The following is a 14,170-nucleotide window of genomic DNA, read 5'->3' on the forward strand; positions in this document are numbered from 1 at the left end:
GGATGGGTCTATGAATAGGAAGGGTTTGGAGGGATATGGGCCGGGTGCTGGCAGGTGGGACTAGATTGGGTTGGGATGGACGGGTTGGACCAAAGGGTCTGTTTCCGTGCTGTATATCTCTATGACTCTATGAATGGTTGAGCTGACTTGATGGGACAAATGGTCTATTCATGTCCCTATACTTTATGGTTTCCGGAGTCAAAGGTCCGTGAAACACTTTTTAAACAAGAATCAACCCGCAATTAACTTTCAGGTCTGGTTTCAAAAACAAATAATAGCTTGTTTGTTCTTTTTTGGAGAACTCCAGACTCTCAAAGATGAACCAAGACCACATCGAAACTGCTGCAGCACCCACAGACAATAGTGAACTGGAGACAGGGTGGAAAGCAGCTCGATCCATGCCTGCCCAGCCTATTGGGCTGTTGACTTTAGTTTTGGTTTACAAACATCTACTGTTTGTTTCCATCAGTTGTTTTTCTCATAATTTTGCTGCATTTTATGTTTACGTGCAATTGCTCTGGTGGTGGAGGGTAAGGGGCTTGATAAGGCAGAAGATCAGGCTCTGCGAGCGTGAACAGATGGCAAAGATATCACAGTAGAATCGAAGAAAAGATAGAATAGTTACAGAGTTATATAGTTACCCGATACTTTTGGTCAATTCTTTTAACTGTTCCACATAAGCTCATACTAATGCTTACTCCCTTTTGAAGCACGTTGGGATATTGTTTGTTGTCTTACATCTCTCAGTTACTGTGTCAATATGTTTTTGAGACACATGCTCATGATACCATCATCACATAGTAGTCTTTGACCTTAGTATATAAATATCTTATTCTGGATTAGTGGTGCTGGAAGAGCATAGCAGTTCAGGCAGTATCCAAGGAGCTTCGAAATCGACGTTTCGGGCAAAAGCCCTTCATCAGGAATAAAGGCAGAGAGCCTGAAGCGTGGAGAGATAAGCTAGACTCTAGCTTATCTCTCCACGCTTCAGGCTCACTGCGTTTATTCCTGATGAAGGGCCTTTGCCCGAAACGTCGATTTCGAAGCTCCTTGGATGCTGCCTGAACTGCTGTGCTCTTCCAGAACCACTAATCCAAAATCTGGTTTCCAGCATCTGCAGTCATTGTTTTTGCCTCATATAAATATCTTATCCAACTTCAACTTAGTTCAAGTGATCTGAGGTATGACATGCTGCTGAAAGCAAGTTCCTCTGTTGTAAGTTAGTATCAGCCCAGACAGTTAAATATCTGAGCAATGTAATGGTTATACATAATAAAATGTCTGTTGAATTTTTCAATATGAAATTGAGCATGCATATTCTCATGTGTTACAGTTCTGGAGAAGCGTTACAGGTTCGAAACAGATGCTGTCAGACCTGTTGAATTTCTCCAACAATTTTGTTTCAGATCCCAACATCCTGCGGTGCATGTTGTCAATGGACAAAGTTACCTGTAGTTCTCCTCTGTAAACTTTTCAGTTCTTTCCTGAAAGCTTCCGGCTCGGTTTTCATCAGAAAATCCCAAAAGATGTCTACTGTGAGTAGCAGGACTGCCACTGGACTGAAGTGCACCAGAATGCTTCTCCCAAATGCTTAACAAGAACACAGAAACAATTACTTTTGCCACAGATTGACCATATTTATATGTATCATACCTTGTTAGCATTTTTGAAAACATTCTATTCTGAAAATTTCTCTTCAATTAACGATTCACTCAAATGAGAGATAGGAGTTTTGTGGAATTAAATATTTTGCCAATTTTTTTCACTTACTATCAGGGTCAAACACTTTCCTTATAAAGTTCATCACTACCGCAGATACAATATTACTACTTTCACAAAGTAAGTGGATCCTTAAACCTCACTATTAGATCTCCACCAGAAACAACTCCACCCTGCATCTTCCGTCCTGCAGACTTGGCCAAATGAGATTATCCAGTGCAAAATTAATGTCAATTTTGTTCTGTTGAGTTCTATTTTTTAGAAAAATCAGTTAAAATCACAACAATAAAATCAAAGATAATTATTTTGAATCCAAGTCCAATTATTGGAAGAGCAGTTATTACAGTGAGTCAATTACACGGCATGAAAGTTTTCACTCTGCAACAAATTTTAGCCTTCTTCAAACATTGATTTCAAATCAAAGGGGGAGATAGGTCTCGAATAATTAGTAAAAAGAATATTTAGCATTGTCACTGCCAATGTCCAAGTGTCAATAAAATGTCAATGTAAAAATGATCAGCTTGTCAGAGTTAGCCTTCATGAAGATTAAAGACAGAATAAAGTTGCAACAGGATTTCTGACAATTATTTAAGAAGTTGCATTGTGAAGTGAAACGGCTTAACACTTATCAGCTGACATGATGCCAAAATAGTGTGGGAAGCTTTTCTATTCACAGATTCATCTCTGACACCGATCCTAACTCCATTTAGAATCACAGTATCATGGGATTACAAAATCTGCAATGTGACATCCCAAACAAAAACTGCAGCAGTCCACTTGAATTTTGTTGCAACATCCAACTTAAGAACCGCTTATTAATCTTGACTGAGTGTTAGTCATTCTTGACATCATTTTCGCAACAAATTTATTCTCAATGGCAGCAAATAAATAGCAAATGATTTTAAAGACCTTTTAATAACCAAATAGTTCAACAGATTTAAAATCAACCTCACATTACCAGTGTGTCCTCCCAAGAACAATGGAATAGAAGTTGCTAATTACCAAGACTATTCAAAACTCAGCTCAGCATGACATACTAAATACAGGGAAAAATTCCCGAAACTTGCTTGAAATTGTGTGATATGGCCTTAAACACACTCACAATATCTAGCTTTTTATCTGGTCTCACCAACTTGCATTTATGTAGAACCTTTAACAGACCAAAATGTTGCAATGCACTCACAACATGCCACAGGAGGAGATATTAGGACAGATTGTCAAAAGAGACAGAGGGAGGATTGTCATAAGCACATCAATGGCATTTAGAAAGCTGCAGTAGCTGGCTTTTCTCCAAAGAAGGTGAAGCATATCGGTAAAGAAAATTTCTCTTTCAGAAAATCCACCAGTTGAAATAGATCAACCAATTCTTTAGAACAGAGTGTCAATGGACAGTGTGGAAGAAGCTTTCATAGTCTAATATTTGTGATGCAGAAATGAGGTACAGTAGGCGCTAACCCTCTTCTACTGTTGAATGCTTCTTAAAGTTTGTGGCTCCATTGGAAAAACAAAGATTTTACTCATTGCAGCTTTTAATTTAAGGTATATCTACAAAATCATGATCATTAAGCTTTAAAATGTATCATTTGGAATACCAGGTTAACTAATCTGTGATGTTTAGTCACCAAGGGGACTTCAATTGTGTCGAGCCAGGAGAGAAACTAGGAATGGCAGCTAAGGGTTGCATTTGCTTTTCAGTCACCTGAGATTTTAATTCTCCACCCAATTGTTACTGTGTCCTCAGCCTTTCCTACACTGCTCGACTGAAGCTTAAAATAAGCTCAAAAAAAGCTCAAAGAATAATACATTACCTTTTGATCAGACACTTCAGACTTCAAAGATCAATGTCAAATTCAATAATTTCAGATTATAATCCCGACTCCCAAATTTTTCGAGGTAGCAGCTATTGGTAAAAGTTCTGCTATCCCCATTTAAACGTTCTCTTGGCCCATTTTCTGTTTCTTTCCTCGTCCCATTACTAACACCTTCCATTTTGCATCATGATCCTTTTTGTCAAATAATGTCTTTCACCCTAAGAAAGTCCTTTTATTTTGCTCTTCTCCATCCATTCTGTACTTCTTGAACAATCTGTTAAATCTCCAAACTTTCCCAGTTCTCACAAAAGGTGATCAACCTGAAAATGAACTGCTTCTCTCTTCACTGTTGCTGTCTAAACTGCTAAGTATTTCCAAACTTCCTCTTCTCAAATTTCACATGCCCAGCACAAACAGTTAACTGCTTTTCTATTACTAAGAATTTACCTGAGTGAGATTTTTAGTATAATGAAGGCATTCATAGGATAGAGAGAGATTTTGGGAATTCAAACAAGGATCATAAGTAGTGTCAATAGATATAAAGCTGGAACAAGTCCTGACAAAGGGATTTGGCCCGAAACGTTGACTTTCCTGCTCCTCAGATGCAGTCTGACCTGCTGTGCTCTTCCTGCTTCACATGTATTGACTCTGACTTCGAGCATCTGCAGTCATTACTGTCTCCCAGGATCATAAGTATATGATAGTCAACAATAAGTCGACTAAGTAATTAACGTAAAACCTGATCATGTAGTAGCATAAATGTCGAGTACAGATAGCTAATAGCAACAATAGATTCAAGGGAAAGTTGCACAGGCGCACAATGGAGCAAGAATATGTTGAAAGAGAGGCAAGTTGCATCAACACAAGTACAGCATCAACACAAGCATAGACTGTTTGGATTGAGTGTCTCATTTCTGTTAATTCCTCATAATACACATATTTAAGGACATTACATTAATTTGTCTACATACATTACTGATCGAGTGTTAATTGTATGTATTAACTGGTAAACTAAGTGGTTCTGCTGCAATCTCAGTCCTTCACTGAAATTATTTGACAAAAAATTACTATAATCTAACAGGTAGTGGGCTCTAAACAGTCAAGCTGCAGTTAGATGTGAAAGTTAGAGGAGTGAAAATCTCCAAAATTTCATCCTATTTTGTATTTTGGGTTTGATGAAATCTGTCAAGAATGAATCAAGGTTTGTGTTACCCACCCACCAAATTTTTAATATAATATGGAATGGGATTGAAAGGTGATATAATTAGAGACTATTAACTTAAGATTAAAGGGAACTTCAGCAGCCTCTTAGTTTCTCAGGCCTATTTTACATTTAGGATAAAACTTATTCATTTGACCAATTTCCTTGCCAGTGAAGTTGCAATCTCTGCAATAATACAATCCCACAAGTGTACCGTCTTCTTGCCTGATTCTACCCTCACCCACCACCTACATTTGCCTATCTTTCCTCCAGAAGTCAATGGATAGTCAGTATCAATTTCACATCCCATCACTTATGCATGAGTGCAAGGCTCAATTACAGTACCACCTCTGGCACCCCAGCCCAGAAAAGTCATTCATGAGCCAGAGATTGAACCTTGACAGCTTCTTCAATCCTTGCCTCAACTACTCAGTGTAAGAACATTATAATGGAACCTAACTCTTTTTCTTTTCCCTATAATAATTCAAAGTTTGTGAGAAGATTTGTAGCTCAGGTGCTTGGCTACTAAGAATAGCTGGTCGTGTTGTTTTGTGGCTAGTTGATGTGCCATGAGCCAGCCATGAAACGACACGACCAGCTATCCTTAGTAGCGCCACACGCAGATGACAGGCAACATGAATTCGAATGGGACAACACTACTATTATAGGACAAGCCAAACAGAGAATAGCCAGGGAATTCCTAGAGGCATGGCACTCATCCACAAATTAAATCAATAAGCACATCGACCTGGGCCCAATAAACCGGCCACTGCAGCGGACAGCTGGAACTGACAACCAGAAGCGGCAGATTCAAACCACTACAAATGCCGGAGGAAAGATCACAGAAGCGTTTCACAAGAGGCTCCCAAGCACGGAGGATGTCACCTAGACAGGGGACGAAACGTCTGCAACATAAATTCCCAGCTTGGCGAACAGAACCACAACAACCCTATAATAATTGCTGTTGTTTCTCCTTGATCATTTTGAAAACCTGTCAACATCTAAGCTGCAGAATTTTATCTCCGATTCCAAAACACCTTTGTGAAAACACTGAGTTATAGCGAAGAGAATCTGCATGAAATTAGATCAGCACTGGCAATCAAAAATAAATGGCAATTAAATTTAACCGAAATAAAATGTAAACTGTCTAAAATTTTAAGGTTAAAATTCACACGACAACAGGTTTATTTGAGAGTACAAGCTTTTGGAGCACTTCAGAAGCTTGTACTTCCCAATAAACCTGTTGGATTATATCCTGGTGTTGTGTGATTTTTAACCTTCTCTGCCCCAGTCTAACACCAGCACCGCCACATTATAAAATTTCAAGGAATTACCCAGCTCAAATGTTTACTACGAAAACATGAGTCAACAGGAGGATGAGAAAGCAGATATGCTCACAAGAAAAAATGTGTTGATGCAGTATAGTCAAGAAACAAGTTTAGAAACAGGGGCTGTGCTCTGAGGTCTTTTCACAGCTCACTGAACACAAGGTGGTATAGGTTGACGAGAAAATTGCTTTCAAAAAGTCACATACAAGGGCAGATTCTGCTGAAAATTAACAGCATTAATACATGGTTTTATTCTTCAAACTGGTTAACAACTTGTCGCAAGAAGGAAGTATCCTGTAAATTTTGAATCTCAAGTTATGGCCAAGTTTACAGCGCTTGGCTTTTAACTTCGCAAAACTGGTACCTTGGAGTTAATCTCCCCATGATTTTCGTAAGGTGGTTAGATTTATGCATTAGCTACCTAGCACTTTCACCACAAACTCAATTCCAGTATTTAACAGGGCAAGTACTCCTCTCCTCTTGGTATTTGTTAATGACCGCCAGTCAATTTCACCTAGCTTTGTGAAAAATGCAGGGTTACAGGGATAGTGTCTGGGTGGAATTCTCTTCAGAGGGTCATATGTACTTGTTGGACTCAATGGCCTGTTTCTACGCTGTAGGGATTCTATGATATTCTATGGCTCAGAGGTTGGGACATTGTAACTGCACAAGATCCAAAGAATAGCAGAATAAATATTTGGAAATTGATAGCAGCCTTCACAAGTACACATCCAATAAATTTTGGAGAATGTCAAAGAGCGTCAAGTAAATCCAAAGGTAGTCTTAAAGAATGCAAGCAAAGGTACATAGATACAGACAAGGAAAAGATAAAGGAAAAGGAAAGGACTCGAACCAGGCAGTATTTCAATGATTAGCCACTAAACTTACAAGTCTGCTATTAGCTACACAAAGAGATTAACTACACAACTACCTATAATTACTGTGGGTCTCTAACCTCATAACAACTGCCAGAAATCAGCCAACTAACTGCTGGAATATATCATTACGCTGGGATGTAACTTCTGTGATCAAACATTGTTTTAACCTTGTAAGTACCATAACAGAATTTAATGGAGCTACCGGCATGGTACTTCTTGGGCCAAAATATTGTCATGTCATTCCTTGTGCTACTGTGCCAACTTCGCAAAAGCAATGACAATCTCAAAAGCTGAGAACACTGAAATGTCAAACATCTGAGTACTTTGCCCATCATCACAATCAGTAAGGTACCAGGTGAATTCATAGCAAAGTGAGGAGCAGGGGGATTTAGCAGAAGATTTTCCATAAAGGATAATATGCCTGAATTAAATCCCAGTTATTGGAAAAGCCCTCTTAAGGAAAGCATCACTACTGTAACACCTACACTTAAATTCCTAAGATGGAAACACTGGTGACAATTCAAGCCTAAATTTCCATCAACCAAACAGCATGGAATTCCAATGCACTCTCTGCAATATCTATTTTTATGAGTACTGAGGAGTCATAATCTACCTCCAGCAGCCAAATGCTTGCACTCAGTTTATAAACTTGGAATCTCTTGACTTTGGTGTCCCAACTCAATTATGATTTAAATCAGTTCAGTTATGACTTAAATACAAATTCAAAAAATGGGACTGCAAACACCTGGGAACTGAACACCAGGTAACAACTAGATAAACTTTTTAAAAAATTGATCATACAGCCAGCTGTATAGATTTTCTTTATAACTCATTTACAACCATTAAAAAAATGGACTTCTGTTATCAATTACAATTGTATTGATGCTATTATCTGCTCATATGTTGACCTATTATTACAAAAAATTATCAAAGACCTTGGCAGTTAACTTCTGAGGCTGAGAACTCAGTCAGTTCCTGCAATAACACATGGGATGAGATCAGAAAATTCCAAGTAATGAAACTTACCTTGCAGGACCATAACTGAGTGCAATAAATGCCAGCAATACCATGGCACATACAGCTCTTCGCTTTGGAGTAGTAACTTTTAGTTGCTGATTCTGAAAGAGAAGAGGGGTAGTGACACCATCAAATGCATAGGAGATTCCAAATACATGAAACTATTGCAATCTTCACAACAGCATGAAACTATCTTCATGTTTGACTGCTGTATTCTCCTTCTCCCAACCCTTTTCAGGCCCCTTTTTATTCCAATGCCACCTCCTCACTTCATTCACAAAAGCATTGCCTGATATCCTTTCAAGTACCACCACATTGATATGCAGCCACTTTATAGTAAAAATACCTACTTTTGCATTACATAAGGTGTGATGTTACATTTTTTATTTTTTACATTAGAATTTTTTATGACAAACCCAAGACAAACATGTGTTTCTTTCAAAGCTTGTCTTCACGCTGGATCATTTTACATTGAACCATTTGTTGAACATTCTTAGCCAAACTGGCTATAAAATATACACAGCCAGGCAAATAATTTTTCTCTCCCATGCTTAACTCTCTCACACATCGCAACTATCTAATACTGCATTACTTTAAGCAGATACAGAGGAATCTCGATTATCTGAACTAGATGGGTGGGCGCTATTTTGTTCGGATAATTGATTATTCAGTAACTGATTCAATGCCTCTCCTCTGGGGCTCAGAGTTTTCTGAAATTTCCTTTCTCCTCGCTCTGCCTGGCTTGTTCCCTCTCTCTATTTCAGGGTTTGTTTCTGAGCAGACACACACTTGTGTATCAGGGACCTGCAGCACTGCTGAAGACTCCCCACCCTCGCCATCAGTTCAATGGGATAGACACAGCGAGCACTTGCGAAGTCCACTCCCCGTTCAGGATTCGAGGCAGCTACACACAAAGTGCGAATCCCACCCACCCCCCAACCCTGTCCAACCTCACCCCCATCTACCTCTACCCCCGCCCCTGTACTCTCCCCAACCCCAGCCACCCCACCTCACACCCTTGGTCAGCCCCCACACTTTCTTCAGGGCAGCCAGACTGGACACCGCCAGGAAGACTGCTGCTGCTGCCTTTGTGGGGGTGAGTCTCAAAATAGTGCGCGCGCGCACACACACAACATTTTCCTGCAACATTTTGACAAGTTCCACCTTTGCCCTGTACAGGACAATGTTAGAGAGATTATCTGGGGAAGGGAGGTTTAGGGTACACCCCTGTGTAGAGCTCCAGGGAAAGTGTGTGGGGGGAGGGGGGGGGGGGCGAGAGAAAGGGCGGGCGGGCGGTCAGTCATTTGGAGATGGTATCCGTGCTACCATCGACATCCAGGACTGTTCTCGGCAGCACTTCAGTAAGCTGAGTTCATTTTTAATCATTGTAAACAAAAGACATGATCAGTGCTGGAAACACCTCTCTGATGTAATGCTTCTATCGGGACCTTGAGATCTTCTTTGGATAAGGCGAAATTCGGACAATTGATATTCAGATAATCAAGGTTCCTCTGTACAACCAAAGTGAGCAAATCACAATCCTGCAAATAAAGGTGACCACATGCCTGCCTGAAAGATGCTCTAAATTTGCATACTTAAAGCATCCAATGCAAGAATGCACGCTGATTCATGAAAATATTATAATTGTAATTTTTATTTTGCATGTTTGTACTTTTAGGATGCAAAACAACCTGAAGTCATCAAGTGACTTGGACATACACACAGCAACTATAAAGAGATAACTAATTACAACACCCAGCTCTACCTCACAACTGCCTCCAGTAACTTTCTTCATTACTTTGACCTTCACCAACTGCTTACCCAAGATCCAGTTATGGGTGAGCAATAATTTCCCCCAAAATATTGGGAAGTCATGAACTTCATTACACATAAAAAACTAGCCGCTGGTCCTTAGTCTGAGTTGAGATTTGATTTTGGAAAGGTTTGAGTTGACCCAGGCTCACAAACTGAACACTGTATTTGATCCAGCTTCCATAGATCTATGAAATCAATAAAATCACTTCTTTCCAACTTTATAACATCAAAATTCTGCAACTGTTACCTCTAGACTTGTCAGAATGTAAGCAAATGTGGATTAATCAAGACTTCTGAGTGTCAGAAAACGAGTCGCAGTTCTGCATGAGTATTAGAACATAGAACAGTACAGCACAGAACAGGCCCTTCAGCCCACGATGTTGTGCCGACCACTGATCCGCATGTATGCACCCTCAAATTTCTGTTAGCGGAAGTCTGGCAATGAAATAATTAGTATAAGTCTCAAAATTAACAAAGTCGGTTTAGAGTTTCAGAAGTACAGAGGTGTTTCCAGCACTGAAGAGAGGTGGTATTGGGTAAACATAATACATAGAGTCTTCATGCTGTATGTTACATGGACTAACATATAGAAAACCACAAAGTGCATCATAATGACTTATGCCCGAAACATCAATTCTCCTGCTCCTCGGATGCTGCCTGATCTGCTGTGCTTTTCTACTCCACAAAGTTGAACTCTGACTATCCAGTATGTGCAGTCCTACTTTCCCCTAGCATCATGGTGGCAGTACATAGGTGCTAAAAACTAGTCATGATAACTAGTTAAGTGGATGGTAAAGCCCGAACAGGTGACTGTAGCCTGCTAGTTGTAAACAGTCTGTTTTCTAGCAATCATCCATCAGTCAATCTGTCAGATTTCAGAGCTGAAGTCATAACTTTAACTAAGATGAAACTGCTACAAAAACAAGACTAAAGGCTACAAGCCTGTGCTGAAGCACAGACAGTTTTCTCTCTCTCTCTCTCCAAAAAACGCAGTTCACAAGATGCCCAGTACAGCTCCCATTTGAAAAAAAACCAGCATTTTAGCTCTTGTGGAAGACATACTCAGGAAACTTGCACAATGTGGCACAGTCCACACAAGATAACTTAACAACATGTCGGCTATTTCATGCGTTGGCATTTTCCATCTCAAATTCCAATACAGATCCCTGGGATGGACATTAGAAATTTCTTCCATAGTTGAAGCAAATGGACCAGTTATTATCAGCCTGTAAATATGCACGGAGCTAATCGTTAACATGATCTATGAGGAGATCCAAGATGATGGTGACCCAGCAAGTTTGAGTCTGCAGTGCTCCTCCCAAGACTTGGGCAAAGTGGGCCACTCGCCTCCACCACACTTAGCAAAATATTTAAAATAGTTTTTACTTAATATAATTAGTTGCTCTGTACTAAATTTAAACAGTATAGTCTCCTGCAAAAATGACTGAAGGGAAAAGTGCCCGCAGCTCTCAGCACACAGGAACCCCTCCCCCACCGCAGCAGAGGTGTCTGCAGCCACCCCGGGGGACTTACCTACGGTAGCGAGCCTCGTGGAAGTATTCTCCAAACTTGATGCGAAGGTCGATGCCTTCATCGAAGAGTCCCGGAGCAGATGGAATTCACTCTCGGCCGCGCTACAAAAGCACGACTGAGACATCAAGGAAATCGAGCGCCGAATCGGAGAGACGGGGCTAAAGGCCGCGACCTCCGAGACTATCGCAGAATCTGCCATGGGTCGGGTCCAGAGTCTCGAACAGCGAGTCCAGACCTTAGAAAATCGCATTGACGACCTCGAGAATCGATGTCGTCGAAAAAATATTCGTTTGCTGGGCCTTCCCATACAGGTAGAGGAAGGCCAGCTGACAGCGTTCCTTAAGCAGTGGCTTCCACAGCTGTTAAATCTGGAGGCTGGATCAGGCCAGGTAAGGGTGGAATGGGCCTACCGGGTTGCAATGCGCAGGCCCGGCTCGAACCAGTGCCCCCGCCCGATCCTGTTCCAGCTGCAGAGCTACAAGGAGGCAGATGCGTTTAGAAGCTTCCAGAAATCTTGGGAAAGATCCCCAAGCCATGATTTATAAAAGATTAAGATTATGCTATTCCAAGACTTTTCCCCAGCTTTGGTCAAAAAGAGGAAGGCGTTTGACAAAACGAAGAAGTGTTTAAGGGATTTAAACATTCACTACTCCCTGCAGTACTCAGCGACGCTACATTTTAGCCATGAAGGGTCCGTGTACAACTTTGGATCGCCGGAGAAGGCCAAGGAATTTCTGGACTCTCTTAGATAAATTGTAAGAGTTAATTCGAGTGGTGAATGATGTTGTTCTGCCCTCCCCCCCACCCCAGTTTACCCGTTTTCTTCCTTTCATTACCTTATTGTTTAATATTATCTCCGAGGGGTGGGGAGAGGGGTTTATTTATTTGTTCTTCACTTAGCGATTTTCTCCCCTCGTTTTAAAAAAAAAAACACACACACATATATATACACACACATAGGCCGGGTGGTTTAGTTAATGTAGGTGGGGGGGAAGTGGTTACCTTATCCTATTTTATCTCTGTCTTTAAGAGCGGGGCTGTTTTCCCCTGTTATTTTGTATTACTATATTTAATTATTATTTGTCGAGACTGTAATTTTATAGCTATATATGTTCATACATGGTATTAACATTACCAAATATATCTAGGTGTTGGTGTGAGGGGCGGGGAGAGTACTCACTGTTAACTCTAGCTTTGTAGCATATTTGCATTTTTTTGTATTCTATGATGGGCTGCCTGGGTCAAGGGTGGGACACTGGTTGGGAGAAGATATGATGGGCTTTTGGAAAGGAAGTGATGCCCCCTGGGAACAAGGGGGAAAATCTCCATTTAAATTTATTTTACATTTTTTCTATTTAGAAATAGTTTTTTATTATATTGATGTGAGTGTATTAAAGAACCTCTATTTTTGTGAATTTTGTATGTTCTATGCTCGGGATGTTTTGGATAGGGATTCTTCTCCAGAGGGGTCTCAGACTTGCCCGGACGATTATGGTTAATCATTCGGTTAAATGGTGCACCTGGAATGTCAAGGGGAGTAATTCACCAGTCAAAAGGAAGAAAATATTATCAAACCTCAAGAAAGAAAGGGTTGATATAGCTCTCCTACAGGCGAGTGTTCAAGTGTTCTTTATTGGATAAAGAACACTTGAAATTACAACAGGATGGATTTGATCAGGCCTTCTTTTCTTCCTTCAGCTCAAAAAGTAGGGGAGTTGTCATCCTTATTCGGAAGAATCTCCCTTTCAAAACCCTAAATCAGATAAAAGACGAATCTGGATGATATATTCTGATAAAGCTCTTATAAATGGAGAGGAATATGGGATCTTAAATCTGTATTGTCCACCGGAACATCCTTTTAAATTTATAACGGAAGCCTTCTCCAAATTGATGGCTCTCTGTGCTCGTTATACAATTATAGGGGGAGACTTTAATTGTATTATGGACCCGGAAATAGATAGGATTCCCAAGAGTACTGCAGGAGTACCCCGAGATCCAGACAATTGTGGATTTGAATAAAGGATTAGGATTAGTAGATGTGTGGAGATGCCTTCACCCACAAGGCAGAGATTTTTCTTTTTACTCCAATCCACATAAATGTCACACCAGAATTGATATGCTTTTTGCCCCCTCTATTTTTAAAAATTCCATATCATCCTGTAAAATAGGTAGTATAACAATTTCTGATCATGCTGCTGTCTACATGGAAGTCAAGGCGAGGAACAATGAGACATCCCCCCGGCATTGGCATATGGACCCCTTCCTGATGAAACATAGTAAATTTGTAAAGTACTCCTCTCAAGAATTTAAACTCTGAAGAAATTAATTCAGGCACGGCTAGCAACCCATCAATGATGAGGGAGACCATCAAAGCTTACACGCGAGGTTTGATCATTTCATACTCGGCGACCCTGAAAAAATTAAAGGGAGAACAGCAGTGTCTGCCTGAAGCTGTCTTAAAAGCAGCTGAAACAGCATACGCTGACAGACCTTCTATTATTAAATTACAAAGGATCAAAACCCTTAGGACAGCTCTGAGTACCACGCTTACCCTAACGGCTAAGAGGGAAATATTATTTGCAAATCAAAGGTTATATGAATTTGGCGATAAACCTGGTAGATACTTAGCATTTCTCGCAAAGAAAAAAAAAGGCCCCTCAAACTATCACGTCTATCAAGGAAATTCCGGGTACTCTGACATGATCACAAAAGGATTAACACAATCTTTAGAAAATTTTATTCTGATTTATATAAATCACAGGACTGCGAAAATAGAGCTAGGAGGATGCAGTCATTTTTTAAAAACCTGACCTTTCTGAACCTAACCCTGCAACAGGTATCAGTCCTGAATGTTCCCCTAACAATCCA

General features: G+C 40.3%; 1 protein-coding gene across 1 annotated transcript in view; it reads right to left on the minus strand.

Moving 5' to 3' along the window:
- Positions 1 to 14,170, minus strand: part of atf6 (activating transcription factor 6) — a 335,361-nt gene that overhangs the window by 232,897 nt on the left and 88,294 nt on the right. Inside the window, exons 9-10 of the mRNA XM_043699998.1 lie at positions 7,964 to 8,055; positions 1,450 to 1,590 (exon numbers count right to left, since the gene is read on the minus strand). Of these exons, the coding sequence (XP_043555933.1) occupies positions 1,450 to 1,590; positions 7,964 to 8,055 (233 nt within the window). The remainder of the gene's footprint in view (positions 1 to 1,449; positions 1,591 to 7,963; positions 8,056 to 14,170) is intronic.

This window comes from Chiloscyllium plagiosum, chromosome 11 (assembly GCF_004010195.1).
Source record: "Chiloscyllium plagiosum isolate BGI_BamShark_2017 chromosome 11, ASM401019v2, whole genome shotgun sequence".
Lineage (NCBI taxonomy): Eukaryota > Metazoa > Chordata > Chondrichthyes > Orectolobiformes > Hemiscylliidae > Chiloscyllium > Chiloscyllium plagiosum.